Source organism: Quercus suber, unplaced genomic scaffold (assembly GCF_002906115.3).
Source record: "Quercus suber isolate HL8 unplaced genomic scaffold, Cork oak 2.0 scaffold_65, whole genome shotgun sequence".
NCBI classification, from domain to species: domain Eukaryota; kingdom Viridiplantae; phylum Streptophyta; class Magnoliopsida; order Fagales; family Fagaceae; genus Quercus; species Quercus suber.
The window spans coordinates 836,220-854,112 of record NW_027069530.1 but is presented as its reverse complement, the minus strand read 5'-3'; the positions used below and the strand labels follow the sequence as shown (position 1 = coordinate 854,112).

Genomic DNA, 17,893 nt, shown 5'->3' with positions numbered 1-17,893 from the left:
CATGAACAGTGCGTAAACAGTATACGCACAGTAATTTGTCCCCAAAGTCAACAGTGCGGCAGGAAAAAAAAAAAAAAGAGATTCTACACAAAATTGTTTGAAGTGTTACTTAATCCAAACCTATCTAAGTCATTAGGTCATTTTTCAGTAATTTTCGTGTCTAAAAGGTGTTGTTAAATACAAACTTTGTGATTTTTTTTTTTTTTTTTCTAGAAGCAACCTAAATGCTTGCCCTCCAAGTTTATATTTTGAAGTAGACTTAGACTCTAGAATGTCTAGTGTCTAGTGGGGCAAAAAGTTGCCTCACTGTGCAATCAAGATGTACAATTTTCTCGTACTCAATCACTCATACACACACAAAATTATTAATTGACGTTCTTTTAACACAAGTAAAGTAGGTCGTGGACTTAGTATCACATAGAAAATATTAATTGAACACGAATCTTATATGTTACTTTGAGTTTGAAATCTATTGGTTTTTTTTTTACTCTTTGGATAAGGTGAATGGGATCCACTCTTCTTATATGTTACTTTGAGTTTAAAATCTATTGATTTTTTTTTTTTAATCTTTGGATAAGGTGAATAGAATCCACTCTTATGTGAAAGAGAAGAATATATATAAGTCTTTAAGTGTATCTAATAAATTTTCTTTTGGATAAATGATAGAGATACGAAGGAAAGATAAATTGGAGTTACACTCAGTGACTATGAATAATTTCGTCGATATATTGATACAAAAGTCTTTTGCTTAGCTAATAAGTTTTTATTTTGTCCTAAAATTGCAAGAACTTTGCAATTTGCACAATTCAATGGTACAGGCAATTAGGTATGAAGAAAAATTGATCATAAAATAAAAGCTGGAGTGGATAAATAGCCAAAAGGACTGGATTCAACCTTGCCCCAAAACATGATTTTGGCATAAAGTTAGTTAAAATGTGAAATACTTGACTTTGGATGTCCTTGAAAATGACATTTATCATTTTATTTTAGAAAACTATTGAATCTCAAACCCCCTTTCACGGTTTCGCCTGTCAATTTCACCATAAGAAAAATTTAATTAATCCGTCAATTAATGTTTAATAGTTTTCTAGTTTCTACACATATATGCCATACAGCACATCAATATAAGTTAGAAAATGATAGGATTATACGGGTCCACTTGGACCATGAAAGCGAAATGAAACACAACAAGAATTTCGGGAAAAAAATATAACTTTGTGTTCGTTGGAAACAGTTAAAAGTGTGTAAAAATATATTTGTATTTAAAAGTAAAAAAAATGTAGGAAAAATTGAGATTTTAAAAAGTTATATATATTTAAAAATAAAAAAATTAATTAATTAAAAAAAAAAACTGAACTTATAAAGTGAAGCCAAATAGACACGAAATCTTATTTGATATGAACATTCACCGTTCGCCACTTTTCTCTCTCTAAATCTCTTTCTTTCTCTTTCACAAAGGTAAGGAAATGCTTTCCAATTAGAACCAATAAAATCACATAATTAAGCATGTAAATACGTTATAAGTGCAACAGGGTCCCCATGCAGGGTCATGAAACTTTTTTCACACACACGCATGACTTGAATAGCACCATAAGCTAGCTAGACATATATAATGTAGGTGAGGTTTTACTAAACACTACAGCGATGCAGTGACCTTAATGTCAAATCTATTCTATTGAAAAGATTGATTAGATATTTCTCAAAAAAAAAAAAAAAAAGATTGATTAGATAATTCTCCCTCCACTTTATTCAAGTTACAATAAAGTTTTTTTCATCAATTGCCTTTCAGATACGTAACTTGCTAAAAGCATATGAAAATTTAAGAGGTGAATAGTAAAATTACTGTTTGAGCTGCACAAATTATAAGAGCATCTCCAGTGGCTTGGGCATCCGGCCCTGTTAGCTAAATTTTGGAGAATAACGTACACTGTAGATGCTCCAACGTGCTCCAGCAGCTTCGGCAAATGCGATTTTTTTTTTGGCTAATGAACAGTAGCCCATCAAGTCTGATGGGCTACTATTCATTCTTCAAATATATATTTTCTATTATAATAATGATGTGGTGTATAAAAAAAATGTTCAAAGTTGTGTAATTGTTAAAAAAATAATAAATAATGAATGAAAAAATAATATTTAAATGAGATAGAGAATTTGTTGGAAGTGTATTTGAAAAAGTGAGTAGGTAAAAGCTAAATGTTACTGTTCATTAGCCAAACAGTACAAAAATTTGGCTAATCTGCTGGAGATGCTCTAAATAAGAGCATTACCTGCATTGAGTCACACATGCGAGTTAAGAGTTGTCTAGTTCGAGTTGTGCACTTTGTAAAAGTGTTATGCCATGATATGGATAGCCCTAACGTACTCATGGGTGCCCATGCCATAAGTTCTGTGAGTTTAAGTAGGCTGGGTCAATGATCATATGCGTGAGACCATTTTTTGTTCATAAAAAATATAAATAAATAAATAAAATAATAACATGCAATTCATAAGATTATCAACTGGGTTCAAATTCTCCTTCTTCTTCTAAAAACAAACTGTGTTCAAATTATAACACTGCTTGACTTGCTAAAAAATATCACCCAAAACAAAATTGATGCTACAGTTAGAGTACCGAATTGGACGTGCAGTACAATATTCTTTGTGTTTTGATTCTTAATTTTGAAGGTGATTCTCTATTGGTGATTCTTAATTTTGAACGTAGACTATGAGATTCAAACCTATATCAAAGAAACTTGTCTTTCCTATGTAATTTTGTTGCTTAGGACTTGGGACTTTTTTTTTTTTATCCGTAGGGATGCTAACTGTTCAGCTTGTTAACATATTTGCTAACTGTTAAGCATATTTTTATATATAAATATTTTGTCAACTTTTCGTGCATTGCACTAATTTGCAATAAATTTGAAAGGATTTATTTGTTGCCATTTTTCATGTTTTGTAAATAAAAGAAAATGTAGTCGTGAGTTCAGTTAATTTAACTAGTAAAGTCTCTGACGATTGAATAAGATATATCAGATTTAAATTATTGAATCCTTGCCTACACCCAATAGTAGCTCAGGATTTTTTTAGGGGGTCAATAAGAAGATAAATCTTAAATAGAAAATGAATCTTGTGGTCTATGATGTTTCATTATTACAAATTTGTCCATAGTACTAGCAATAAAATAAAATATAAACTATTAGTTCATTTGACATATAGTTTCATAATACAATAAACATAGTAATTATTATTACTAAGAAGAAATCATGAAAATCATCCATAGTTTTCAAATAAAATAAAATTATTAATTATTATTGCTAAATGAACTTTAATTATCATTGTTCAGAATACTTCTATCTATTAGTTTGTTTTAATTCTTTACAATTCTTGTATTTAACAATTCAACTCAACTTTGACAATTATTGTTCTTTGTAACTATATTAAGTGTGTTTGGGTTTTAATTATAAGCCAACTTATTACTTCATCTTTTTTCCTAGTATTTGCAGGTCTCATATGATTTCCTACTTGTTTTATACTTTAAGCAAAAAGTTAGATAAACTGTTCCCAAATAGAAGTTAAGAAAATTTTTGTTGGGTTGATATTTGTTTTTGTCTTTATTCAATCATTCTTGGCTTGTACCACACCCCTAATCCTTACTCAACAAATAACAAATTAAAAGCACTTCAGATTCAATAACTAATTTTTATTTTCAAGGTTTTAGATTAAATTAGCTTGTTGTTAGACTCATTTTTTGTTTTGTTTAAAAATTTCAAAACATTAGTAAGAGGATTATATTTAAAGTTATTTTAGTTGTGATTAAAAAAAATTAGGGTCAAAGTATTCCAATTTTTATTTTAAAGGGTTAAAACAAAATAAATATTTTATATTTTATATATTCTTTCTTGCCAAGTCAGTGGGTTCATTTGAACCCCCGGACCATGGATAGTGCCGCCCATAATTACACAAAAAATTGATTGGTGTATTGGTCTGATGATAAAGAGCTATCATCGAAAACAAATGTTATAAGTTGAAATTCTCTAAAAAAAAATTGCAGTCAAGTTTAAATTTAATAAGAATACGGTGTAAACCCTTATATATTTAAACCATCTATATTCATAGCTTAGCAGGCTTCTCAAAAAAAAAAAAAAAAAAAAAAAATCATTGCTTAGCAATAAATACATTCACATGAATACGGTGTAAACCCTTATATATTTAAACCATCTATATTCATAGCTTAGCAGGCTTCTCAAAAAAAAAAAAAAAAAAAAAAAATCATTGCTTAGCAATAAATACATTCACATGCAATTCTATTCACAACCTTTCAACATCATATACCGCAAAGGTTGAAATCCTTCTCCCAACTCCACTTACAAACCTAATATTGATGATCTCGAACCACAATTAAGTCCTTCACCTTAATAATTTCTCATTATACTTTCCAATATTTCCCATCTCCTTATTTAGAGACTCAAATTTTTTGTAATCCTAAAAAATGAAATAAAGAGTAAAAGGCCACGAATCCCAAATATTGTTGGGAAAAGCTTGAAGTACCAATTCCACAACGGTAACAATTATTGTGGCAAATGGTTTCGTAATCAAACCAGTACGTATATATACCATACCATTTACCAAATTCCGTGAATAATTATCACAAGAAGTGTTGTGTTTCCAAGAAAATTCAACTTTTTTGTAGTAACTCCAATTTCAAATGAACTTCCATTTCGTGTAAATCATCAATCCCTCCCCTAACTCCGTATCTTAAAAAACCTTCTTGCTTTCAAGTGTCATAGTCAGAACAAACATAAAAATTTGGCAACAAGGCATCGATGAAGCCTACTCTAGGATCATTGACAATGAATCTATAAGTGTGGCGGTGGAAATGTGAGGGAGGTTTCAACCTCCGCGTGCCATGAAATAGAGATGTTGTAAAGTTGTGTGTGAATTTTTCTACTACTTAAACTTTAAAATATTTTATGTGGCAAGATATTATTGGAAGGTATAAACATATTAGTCTTGTATCTTTAAAATTAAATTGTTATTCTAAATGTGTTTGGTAAGTTGGGCATGGCCACATGCCTACATGTTGACTAAATCAAGCCCTACAATCAGAATATTGTATTAAAATTCCTAGAATTTTGGGTTTTTCTTAGCATTAAAAAGTCGTGCTAGGGACATAACAAAAATTCATAACATTTCTTAATCTCAATTAGTATGAAAATAATTTTAAATTGCATATTATAGTGGGGCTCATGTGTGAAGTGATAGACTAATTTTAAAATGTTGTAAACTATTATTGTGTCTCTAATTTGATTGTTAAAAAAAAAAAAAACTACCTGAAGTTACCCACCCGCATTAGACGCCTATCAAAAAGCATTGGAGGATGATTTTGTAGATATGAAAATTTTTCCCAAATTCCCACTCAAAGTTTGTGTCCGTGACAAACTACTCCAACTTTTTTTTTTTATAGTAAATTGATTTCAATCAACTGAAAATTGGATTACAAAATTGTCACGATACACAAAGAAACAGAGAAAACACTAGGCATTGTCAAGTTGGATTAGATGTTGCGCCATTGGAGGTGAAACGCCTTTCTAGATTTGATTGGTACCATTACATCTAACAAGTTGAGCTAACTCATAGACAACCATCTTGTAATCCCTTTTAAAGTGTTTGATCTACCGTATTTTGAAAATGTTTAGGATATCATTTATGCTTGAAAAAGGTGGCCATTGTAGATCTCCATTTCACTGTCAATCAGACTTTTTACTATCGTGAGAGCATCAATCTCGAAAATGATTTGTTGTATCTCCAAAAAACTACTTTTTCAATCTGGTATAAGCTTCTATCAAAATTTTATCTCAAATCAAAATGTTTAAATTAAGAGATTTCAGTTATCTTAATTAATAAAGATGGTTGTTGTTGAATAAGATATTTAAGATTTGAACTTGGAATTGAATTTCTAGCCCTTTAAAAATAAAAAAAGAGTTCAAACTTCAAACTTCAAATTACTTGGATGCTTTGAGATATGCTAAAAGCTATTTAATAAGTTAAGTGAAATATTATTAAAAAAATTATAAATCAAAAGAAAAGTCTTCTAATCAAAATTAAAAATAATAATATAGAAGCAAAGGCCTTGGAAAAATTGAAAACCCTAAGTTTGTGTGATGGGACATGGCTAATTACGTAGTTTTCAACTTTTCATACCAGACGTGGACAAATTAAACAGACGCTCGTTCGTCAGGCAATCAAGGAAATTGATTAACCTAAATTATATTCAAATTTCCAAGGAAAAGGTTTTGTGAGCTGCTTGACTTGTCGACTTGGTTGTGTTGCGCATGTCATTATATATAAATCAGCCCAACATAATTGCAAAGACGAATCGCGAAAGCAACGGCTAATTTTTGTGAATCTTTTTGGGTAAGTCAATTTTTGTGAGTTTACTAAAACGCCAACTAGCCGTTTGAGGATGAAAGCAACGGGTCTGAAACGGTGAAAAACGACCCTGTCAATGTCATACTCGGTTTGTTGTGTCCATAAGGCCAATTTAACTATTATTTTGATTTCCTCAAAAAAAAAAAAAACTATTTTTTTTTGATAATCCATAAGGGCATATTTACATTAACCCCATTTTGAGGATCCTAAAATAAATATGTAAATGGAGAACAGTATGCATTCTTAAGTTACTAATCAAAATTACTACTGCATACCTTTAGTGCGATGGTCACTTCACAAGTATAAGTGCTTGTAAGGTGTAGGGAGGTAATGGTCTAAATTAAAGTCTCTAAGAGGGAGTTTCATATACATATACGCTTAGATTATGTTAGAGTAGACATTCTATCTTGTATAAAAAAAGAAGAATAAGAAGTTACTAATCAAAATTTAGTCTACCGAACTAGTCACCTCATATAGTTCAAAATCAAGGTTAAACGAGTAACAAATACTAGAAAACATGAAATAAAATACTACAACTAATTTTTGCTAAATAAAATCCTATTACATATCTTAGAAAACAAACTTATTTACTTTATAGATTGACAAGTTAATGTATGAATGTTTTCTTAGAATAACCGGTATTTTGCAGTTTGCACTACGTAGTTTGCACAATACATTAGGACCTATGATTTGCAAAATTACATTGATGAAAATAAAGATATAGGTACGAGTAGAGCATGCTATTATAGATGGACAATGTCAGTTACACACTTGTGTGCACAAGTGTGTGTGTATGTAACAAGTTTTTCTCATGATAAATAAATGGAACGCGACATTGATGCAATTCACTTTATTGTCTCATTTTAAGTTGTAATTTTGCAAATTACTAAAACTGTCTTGTTTCTTTCTTGAATAAAATTCTGCCATTTATTCTAAATTTTTTTTTTTTTGAAAATTGAAAAAAAAAAATCAACAAATGGACCCTTTTGAAAAAGAAAAAAAAAAAAAAAAGAAAAAGAAGAAGAAGAAGCAAAGTGGTTGTTAATTTTACATGTTCTATCTTGTGCCGGATAGCACGTGTCATTCTCTAACCATCTCCCTCTCAGAGAATGAGATCGATTAGAAAGTAGGAACAACGGTAACCATACAAATTTAGAGCGCGAAACGCATAAAACAAAGAAAACACAAAAAACACACTCACACAAATCACTTTCCAAAAAATGATTTCAATCACACCCACCACTCTCGTCCTCCATAGAAACCCTAGCTTCTTCTTCTTCTTCCCCTCGACCACTACCAGACCAAACCCTAGCTTTCCCTCTTTCTTCACAATCCGATCCTCCTCTTCCTCCTCCACCAGCCTCCAAGAGCTCGAGAAGGAACAGGGCGAGCTCCGCTCCGAGCTGTACGCTTCGGCTCCGTTCCCGCCGATCAAGTCCGCGAAGAGAGTCATCCTCGTCAGGCACGGCCAGAGCACGTGGAACGAGGAGGGTCGGATCCAAGGGAGCTCCGATTTCTCTGTACTCACCAAGAAAGGCGAGGCTCAGGCCGAGACTTCGCGCCAAATGCTCATCGATGACTCCTTCGATGCCTGCTTCTCCAGGTTCTTTTCGCCTTTCCAATTCGAATTCTCGAAGTACTTTTATTGCTTCTTAAAACAAATTTGCTCTCTCTTTTTGGCTGAATACCATGCAAGAAAGCGCTTTTAACTAATTGCTACTTAAATATTACCTAAATTGTTTAATTGTACGCTTTCGTTGATCAAATCAGTGTGTCATTGATTATGGTAAAGTATAAATTGTGTGTAAAGTTTCAAAATTTGAGATTTTTTTGGAACTCTTCCTAGCTTTTGTAGTGGCGATTGTTAGATTAAAATCTAATGAATAAATTCACTATCTCGAGAATTGGTAATTTAACATGGTATCAAAGCTATTTAAATTTCCACGTGTTGGGCCCCATTCAATGGCAGCTCAAGTAGTCCACAAGCGAAGGGAGAGTGTTAGATTAAATGAAGAAATTCACTATCTCCTAAAAGCTTCGGTAATTTAACTATGATATTATTTATTTAGTTTTAGTTTGGATGATTAATGCTTTGGTTTTTGATTTGTATGAGTTTCTTTCAGCCCCTTGATACGATCGAAGAGAACGGCTGAGATCATATGGGGATCTCGCGAAACTGAGTTGATTACTGATTCTGATTTGAGAGAAATTGACTTATATTCGTTCCAAGTTAGTTTGCTTTCACTGATTTTTCTTACTCATTGTTGGGGAAAGGGGTTGAATTTGGTTAATTTGATATCGCATTATGGTTGCTGAGTGTATTGGTGAAGTGTAGGGTCTTTTGAAGCATGAGGGGAAAGAAAAGTTTGGTCCAGCTTTTCGTCAATGGCAGGTGGATGCTGCGAATTTCAACATAGATGGTCATTATCCGGTTAGAGAGTTGTGGGCGCGTGCTAGAAGCTGCTGGACTAAAATTTTACTCCATGAAAGCAGGTCTGTTCTTGTGGTTGCACACAATGCTGTTAATCAGGCTCTCGTTGCAACAGCAATTGGTACTATTTTCCTTTCTCTGCTCTAACTTGATGTGGAAAATATGCAAACTGTGTAATTTGAAATTAGTTTCTCTCCTTTTCTGTGGAAAACAGGTTTGGGAACGGAGTATTTTAGGATTTTACTTCAGAGCAATTGTGGCGTAAGCGTCTTGGATTTTACCCCACAGCCAGAGGGCGGGTCACCTCTTATATGTCTCAATCGTTTAAATCAGGTATATGGCATCTCTACTGAAAAAAGAAAAAAGAAAAAAGGTTTAGGCAATTCTATAATTTCTAGTGCTTTCATGTGGAAGATAGTGTCAGTAAGATAAAGGTAATGCTTCTTGGTCTGAGCTAGTGAAGGGTGTAAAGATCCACAATCTGTATTAGCATGTATGTTTTTTTTGGGTAAGTTATTTATATGTGTTCGAATATATATAGTTGAATGGATGTTACTTTTTAGGGCATTATTATCTGTTGCACTTGTTTTCCCTCTGGGAACTATTTTCAATTTCAAAAAAATTAGGTTTTGAATGGAAAACTCTTTGATTTTTGCAACAACAGTCTCTCCCCTCTTTCTCAATCTTGCTTGCTTATATTGTTCCCAAAAACCAAGTATTTGGAAAGGTAGATTTGAATTCTTGTAAAACTGTTTGTGTGTGTGCGTGTGTGTGCATGCGCACGTGCTTGCTTGCGTGTGCATAACTTAGTCAGGGACATATTACTCAGATGCAGCAAAGGCTGAAGCAATTAACATACTTCATACCACCTAGATGTTAACTTATATCTTCAACCAAAATAATAAGTGTTGATAATATGTATTTGGATGAGGACATAGTTACTAATTATAATTACTTTTCTGTTTGCAAATGTAATTTATTTTATTTTATTTTATTTTTATATTTAAGTTGTTTATGTGGTGCCACAATTTCAATGTTATGTAGGTTGTGTGGCAGGTTATGCTGGCCTTTAATTGTTATTAAACTGTTGCAGACCCCGAATTCACCTATTGCTGCTGGAAGTTCTGGGGCAGGAAAACGAGTAATCGGATTATACTAGTCTGCCATGGATACACGCAAAGCAATACAGAAGTAAGAAGGAATGGCCAAAAAAGTGTCTAGTTGGTTCTTTTAACATAGTTGACTTCTCCTTCATCTTATTCTTCTTTGTTTAGTTGCTTAATTAGATGTAACCGATAATTGAATTGTTGTGAAAAACTTATTAGCTATATGTTTCTTTCATCTCTATTTGCAATTTAAGAAATTTGTGGTCTATTGATAGAGTTGTAATTGATTCTGCATGAGATATTTGAATAATGGGGTATGGGGCTGGAAATCAGATCATTTATATAAAATATTAATTCTTCCCCGTCCTCTCTTCACTCATCAGATATCAGCAAAGCTTACATTATATTAAGAGACTATAAATGCCACTTTCTGTGTGAAGCTTTTCAGATTTAAAACCGGACAACAGTGGATAAGATCAAGGAAAATGTTGATTGCAAGAAGTATAGCGTAAGGGAGTCATTGAGGAAACATTTAACTAGCTCTTGCACTATACTGGGAAATTTCAGTATGTGTTAATAAGTAAATAATTTTATACCAGGAATATCACAAGATTAATAGTGCACAAGAGATAGACACAGGGTTAAAATACCTCTGAAATGGTGTTGTATGATATTGGGTTACGTATCCATGATTGTTTGAAACCAGGTTTCAACTTGTTGTAATTGTTGTGCTTTATATCCTTTTTTATTGGGGGGGGGGGGGTGGTGTGGGGAGTGTTAGCTCAGTTTTGTTTCTTTTTTATGAGTATCAGTGCTAGAAAAATAATTGCCGTAAATGTTCAACAGGCTAGTACTTCTGGGGATCTACCAATGAACATGCTTGGGATTATACAGGTAATGCTTTTATTACCATATGCATAATACAGGTTACAAATATATGATCTAATTTTCTTTAGTGGTAAATGACAGTCCCAGAAAACTGCAGAGCTACTCCTTGATTTGAAAGTGAGTTCCATAATTAGCAGTCCTAAGAAAGCTTGTTTTGAGACAGCCATGGCTATCTCCAGAGTAAGTTCATTCTTAATATGTTGANACAGGGTTAAAATACCTCTGAAATGGTGTTGTTTGATATTGGGTTACGTATCCATGATTGTTTGAAACCAGGTTTCAACTTGTTGTAATTGTTGTGCTTTATATCCTTTTTTATTGGGGGGGGGGGGTGGTGTGGGGAGTGTTAGCTCAGTTTTGTTTCTTTTTTATGAGTATCAGTGCTAGAAAAATAATTGCCGTAAATGTTCAACAGGCTAGTACTTCTGGGGATCTACCAATGAACATGCTTGGGATTATACAGGTAATGCTTTTATTACCATATGCATAATACAGGTTACAAATATATGATCTAATTTTCTTTAGTGGTAAATGACAGTCCCAGAAAACTGCAGAGCTACTCCTTGATTTGAAAGTGAGTTCCATAATTAGCAGTCCTAAGAAAGCTTGTTTTGAGACAGCCATGGCTATCTCCAGAGTAAGTTCATTCTTAATACTGTTGAGTCAGAATGTACCAAAATGATCTCTCTCTCATCTATATATTCCTTTTGGGATGTGGCATTCATGTCTTTACTCTGGCTAGCTTAATTGGTTGTAGGTACAAGAAGCTGCAGATTGCTTGGGTGCTGACTGTGTGCCACGCTATGTGGAGATGAAGCAGATTGAGTACCTTGATGTTGAAAACATCCTTCAGCAATCAGATAGGGCAAGATATCTGAACTTTTAGATATCTTTACTTCTTGCTTTGTTCTAAATATGGGAAACTAAGACTAAGAAAATCTTGTAACCTATGACTAATATTGAAACATTTGACATAGGATTAAACTACTTTTTTTTCATATATCCATGCTAGTTAATGACTAATAGCATGAATTTATACACAATGGAATGAAAAAAATACACGTGCATATACATACATAATGCATTTATATGTGCTATTCTCCTATTTTTGGTTTTACTTGTCCATAGTGACCTAGGCTGTACTAACCAGTCTGAACTTGAAGATTAGCACAAGTTTTTGTGTTTGCTTGACCCAGTACCGTTTTTGATTTTGTGTTTTCCACAGGATGCAACTGAGGTTTCATCTCTTCCACCTGGTTGGTTAAATAAATATGAGGATAGAATTACATCAGCAGTATGGAATCAATCTGAGAAGGCTTGGCAATCGCTGTTGGGTGAGCTGTCTGCTGAATCTGAGCCATCAAAGACAGTTGTTGTAGTTGGCCACCCTGCAATTCACATAGCATTGATGGGGCATTGCCTAAACTTAACTAAAGAATGGATGGGATCATTTCATCTTGATGCAGGCAGCATTAGTGTCCTCGATTTCCCCGATGGCCCTTCTGGAAGAGGGGTTATTCGGTGCATAAATTACACTGCCCATTTGGGGAGATGGTCAATACCTATCACTAGATCAACAGTGGATGACGAAGAGTTTTGATTGTAAATATGTATAGTTCTTAATTAAACTTGGAAATAATACTTCCATAACCAATTAAAGGAATATCAAGGTGTATGTGATCAAAATGTAGATTAGAGGAAATGAAATACTTACATGTCCAATTAATGGAATATTAATGTGGATGTGATCATGATGTATAAAAGAGGAAATGAATAACCCAGTTTTAAATTTCTAACATGCCAGTTAATGCAATATCTTTAAAGCATCAAAGGCCAAATTACTGCTTTCTTTTTTTTTTAAAAGTTACTTTTGCCATAGGAGTGTGAATTTTGAGATTATGTTTTCCCCCCTTTTCCCCTTTTGGTAATAAAAAAAAAAGTATAAACAAGAACTATTTTTTGCCCTTTCGGATTCATTTATATATATATATATATATTTGGGTGGCGGAGAGTGGGGTGTTAAGCAAAAGGCTTACGGAATTTGGGATTCATACTATTTTATGTTTTTATTTTATATTTATGTACAGTGCTTAAACTTGGAAAGAATACTTCCATTCCCAATTAAAAGAATATCAAGTGGATGTGATCATGAAGTATATTAGAGAAAATGAAGAACCAAGTTCTAAAATTTTAAGATGCCGGTTAATTTAACATATTTGAAGCAACAAAGACGGACCAAACTATTGGTTTAAAATAAAATCCTGTTGTCTTTGAAGAATTATAGATTTATAGGTGTAGATTGGGATTCATTCAATGATATAGTGTCCAACCTTCTAGATTTGAACCAAAGATCTAAGGATTAGCTTTTAATTACCAAATATAATCATCAGCATTTGAACCAAATATCTAAGGATTACCTTTTAATTACCAAATTTAATTATTAGTCATTTGAGCTAAGGATACACATAGTTGAGTTTTTTAGGGGCACTCAGGTGGTGGGTTCAATGGACTTGAAAGACGTGTCATAAATTTAGAAGTCTCAAATTCCTTTCACCACAATATCAATCCACAATATTTTTGAATTATTTTATTGAGAGGGAGTTGAATAGTTTAGCTAAATTGAGACCTCACTTCCTTAATTCCTTATGCATATATATATATATATAAATTTTTGATTTGTTTGTTTGTTTAGCTGGGTAATGTGACCCCATCTAGTCTCAGTTTTATTTTATTCTCATATGACCTGTACAAAACAAGGCCCATGAGAACACTAAGACCCAATTGAAATAGAAACATTTGAGACCCAGCAACCAAATGAGCTTGACCACTGTCAGTCCAGTCCAGTAAGCTCTCACATTTCATTTCATTTCAGCTGACAAATGATAGCCTGCCCTTGGGTTTTACAGAGGTTTTAGGGTTTGGAAATCTGAAACTACCTAGTAAGTGAAGAGAGTAATGATTACTCTCTCGCCGTTTGAACAATCAATCCAGCAAATTCTAGGTATGTATGTTTCATTCTCTTAATTCTTTTTATGCTTTCGATTTCATAATAAAATTATGTCTAACACAATTCAGAGGTTTGTACAAAACAAACAATTATCTCTCACCCTCTGCCTGTCAATTTAATTTCAAAAACCCGCTTCTTATTTCCTTATTTTTTAAATTTAAAAGCTAGTATGATCAATTACTAGCTTCAAATCTAATGGGTTTTTTTTTTTTTTTTTTTCCCTGAAAAAATTTTACCTGAAAATTTTATCAGCTTAAATAAATTGAACTGTTTTCTTTGTAGATGTGTTGCAGTGGTACTCATTGAGATTTAGGGTCAAAGCTGCTTTCTTGATTGGAATGATAGATGCAATCACTTTTATTTTTTTGGTCTACTCACATACACTGAATTGTATTAGGGAAAACAATGTGTTAAATGGGTCTGTAAGTAGAAAACAAGTCACTTTGAGTGTTGCAAAGTTGCAAGTAGAAATTTCTCCACTTGTACTGAGTTGTGGATTTTTTGGTCTAAATTGGGTGACCCAATACACTGACTTGATTTCTGATTATTATCCATTCTGATTTTCACTAGTTTCATTTGACATTTTTATACTCAAGTTTTTACTGCCAAAAAAGAAGGTTTTTGACAGCTTACAGCTTTGATTTTGTATTGTTCCAATAAGCGATTTAATAGTTTCAAATTCAAATTCAAATTTTTATTTTTCTTTTGGTTTCTGGATCTTAATGCTGCATTTGAATGAATTAGAGGTCTGATGCTCTGTTTGTGTGATGAGGTTTTATGTGACACACAATGATGGCAGGCCAATTAGTAGCCATCCACAAGACATTTTATACTTGGAAGATGATGAGATGGTTGGGTTTTGTGATAACACAGCTCAATAATTTGTATTTGTAATACATACAATAACTAACACAGATCAATAATTTGTATTAATAATACATAACAATAACCAATTTAAAAATTATTATTATTATTAAAAAGGGAAATAGGCAAATCAATTAGACAATAGTTTTTCGTTTTTGTAATTTTTTTCTTCTAATATTAACTTTAGCAAGTATCAACTAACTGCTTAGATGAATGAAAACAACAGTTTTTCACAGATTTTACCAAATGCTCTTGTAATTTTTTTTTTCTTGCAGCACTTTTTCATTCAGCAATTATTGAGGAACAGCGCACTTTTAACTAGCTGTACCAAACCAACTCTAAGACTGTGAGGGAGAGAAAGACATTCAAAATGGCAGCTTCGGTTGCTGGAAGATCCACACTAGTGCGTGCATTTTGCAGAGCATCAATGAGTCCTTCTTCAGCGACAAGGAGATTCTCATTGCCCCCACGCACGTCCAATTTTGTGCCTCATCGATCTCCAACTTCCTCTCCTCCTTTAAGGTGCTACTCTTTTTCTCTATCTCTAGTTCTCTGTACTTTGACACTAATAATATCTAATCCTTTTTGAACTTTGATTGTCTTGAAAAGGTTACTTCGAAGAGAACTGAGTTCTCTTCAGCCTGTCCACTCTGCAATTGCTTCGGCTTGCCTTGTCTCCAAGCTCCCCAGCGAAGCCAGCACCTCCACTGAAGGTAAACTCTCTCTCTCTCTCTCTAACATATATTTATGCATGCATGTTGAAATTATTTGAAGAGATTGTAACTAATTCTAGTGAGCTGTACAAAATTTGGTGATGGATATTGTATAATTGGGTCTTAATTGAGTTTGATTGATGCATGATCAGATACTAGAGAATGGTGTGCTGTGGCTGTTGTCTTTAATTGTGTCAAGAGACGTGACAATTGCAATGCTGCATAATCTATATATAAGAAAAATAAAATAATGAACAATATCGATCTTTCAATTGGAGTGGTAATTAATGATAGTGTAATATAACTAGTTGCAAAAAGCGCCTAAATTTCTAAGAAGTGGACGATGTTGATCTCTCTTTTTTGGGTGATGGTAGCTAAATAATTCTATTGAAATCAATTATCATTCCTCATGAAGTGGACGAGCTGAAGAGGAATGACCATTGATTTTATGAGGAAACGTATCAGCTGCAGTCAGCTCCACTTAGATAGTAAGGTTGCGGAGATGTATCATGATGTGAAGGGTCCAACCTAACTTGGCATCATGAGTACTGAATGTCTCAATGTCAAGGTCACTGATGAACAGTTTGTTTGGTCTTGGGTGGGCATTTATGTGAACTTTTTTTATTTTTTATTTTTTTTGAATGGGAAGGCAGACAAGTGGTTGAGGAAAGCAGTACAGATGTTAGAAAGAATCAACCTTGTGAGAGGCATCCTTGATGGAACAAGAGTGGTTATTTTGTGTATGATAAAGTTGAGTGTAACAAATGGTTGGTATTAATGCTAAATGATGTTGGAGAAGAGCTTTGAACTTATTATGGTTGGAGGAGGGACTAGGGACTCTTATGCAGCCATGCTTTGAGAAGAGAAGTTGGACAGATAGGTTTTCCTGGAGTGCTGACTGCCTTTTTGATGAACTTTACTTGTGAGTACTCTGTATGAGTGGCTATTTGAAACTTTTTTTTGCTGTAAAGAAGTAAGGATTAACCAAAAACAACATTCTCGTTGTCCCAAGTCCCAACCAGTACTGTAGAGATTAGAAGATGCATCCGGGGTAGATTGAGTGCAAATACACTGGGGACTTTAATTATCTCAAGCTTGTAGACGACATGATACTGTGTGAATCTATTCTGCTTTACTTGGAAATAACATAACAGTTGATGAGATCCTATGCCATGTACTTTTAATCCCTAAGAATATGTGAAAGGAATGTTAGGGGATTTTTTTTTCAGATAGTTGTCTGCAAACCATTTTTAAGGTTGCTTTGAATGCCATGTAAAGAAAAGAAAATACAGATCTTGCTTACTTTATTTACTTATTATGTTTTTTGGTTTGTGAGAAATTAAAAGTTATGCATAAGTAAGCTGAAATATTGTGTGAACCCCAGACTCTCAATTGAGTGGAAATTTATTGTCCTGGTTCCTGCAGCATTAACAAACCTTGATCCATAATGTCTCATTGCTTTGTCCACCACTGGTCCTTGATTGGTATGAAGGAAAGAAAATAAAGTGTGTAAAAATGTTAAATGAGATCTTAAGGAGGCCTTTGCAATTTTCTTTTTCTCTTCTCCTTGTACACTTCAAGAGCCAAACTGCCATCACGTATTGGACAGCATGGTGAGGTAAGAAAAATTATCAATCAAAACCCTGATAATCAAATAGCAGTGAATGAAACAGGACCCTTTGTACGAATGAACTTCGGAACAATCTGGATAGAGGAACATATCACTCTCTCAGAACAAATAGTTCGTAAAGATTTACTTTAAGTAAGGAGAAGTCTTTTGGCTAAAAAAAAAGGACAAAAAAAGAAGAAGATAAAAATGTAGCTTGAGATTTATGCTGCTTTACCTGTTGAAATATTTGTATTTTCGGTTTGTAAAATTTTATTGATTGTTACTGTAAGAAGCAAATTCATAACATCTATTTCTTCTCACTCTTGATGACAGGTAGATTTGCAAACTATCTCAGTCCCATCTAGTACTGAATGCAAGCCAAGATCAGAGTTGTTCTTCTTTTTATCATTGGCTTATTAGTTCATTTCTGAAGTTGGAGTTCAGGTCTTCCAGGCTTAATTGCTGAAAACGCTTTTCTAACTTTCTTCTACTAAGTAGCAACCTCAAGCTATTTCCTGAAGTTCTCCTACTTTGTTATATATATGATAAATTTGATTCACTTTGATGAGAGAATCCATGTTTCCTGTTGTTTAATTACTACCACATGAATCATTGATAAAATGTTTGGATGTAGAAGCAGAATAACTGCACATTGGTTATGATGGTAATTATATTAAGATAAATCAATTAAAAATAATGCATCTCTTGCAGGTGTAGTTTTAGGAAAGGAAATTAATTCAAAGGCATCCTTTGGTTTTCAGAACTTATTGGAAATTGTTCTAGGTGGAATGTGCTGTTGATTGGTATGAAATTGGCTGACGTTGAAAACATACGATGTACCAGAATTGAAATGGGGAAAATTTTCAT

At 33.2% G+C, this 17,893-nt stretch overlaps 2 protein-coding genes across 2 annotated transcripts; both read left to right on the top strand.

The window, feature by feature from the left end:
- The first annotated feature begins 7,500 nt into the window (after positions 1-7,500).
- Positions 7,501-12,664, top strand: LOC112024532 (probable 2-carboxy-D-arabinitol-1-phosphatase). The gene is given in 10 exon segments (XM_024057155.2): positions 7,501-8,011; positions 8,532-8,637; positions 8,744-8,960; positions 9,054-9,172; positions 9,933-9,963; positions 9,966-10,030; positions 10,792-10,839; positions 10,915-11,013; positions 11,591-11,698; positions 12,059-12,664. Coding segments are annotated over 10 exon segments (1,551 nt in total). The 5' UTR covers positions 7,501-7,628; the 3' UTR covers positions 12,434-12,664.
- A 1,010-nt stretch (positions 12,665-13,674) lies between these two features.
- LOC112024538 (uncharacterized) lies at positions 13,675-17,685 on the top strand. Its single transcript, XM_024057160.2, has 4 exons — positions 13,675-13,834; positions 14,980-15,226; positions 15,314-15,417; positions 17,360-17,685. Exons 2-4 carry the CDS (start codon positions 15,075-15,077, stop codon positions 17,389-17,391), a joined length of 288 nt encoding a protein of 95 aa, XP_023912928.2. The 5' UTR covers positions 13,675-13,834; positions 14,980-15,074; the 3' UTR covers positions 17,392-17,685.
- Positions 17,686-17,893: the final 208 nt, after the last annotated feature.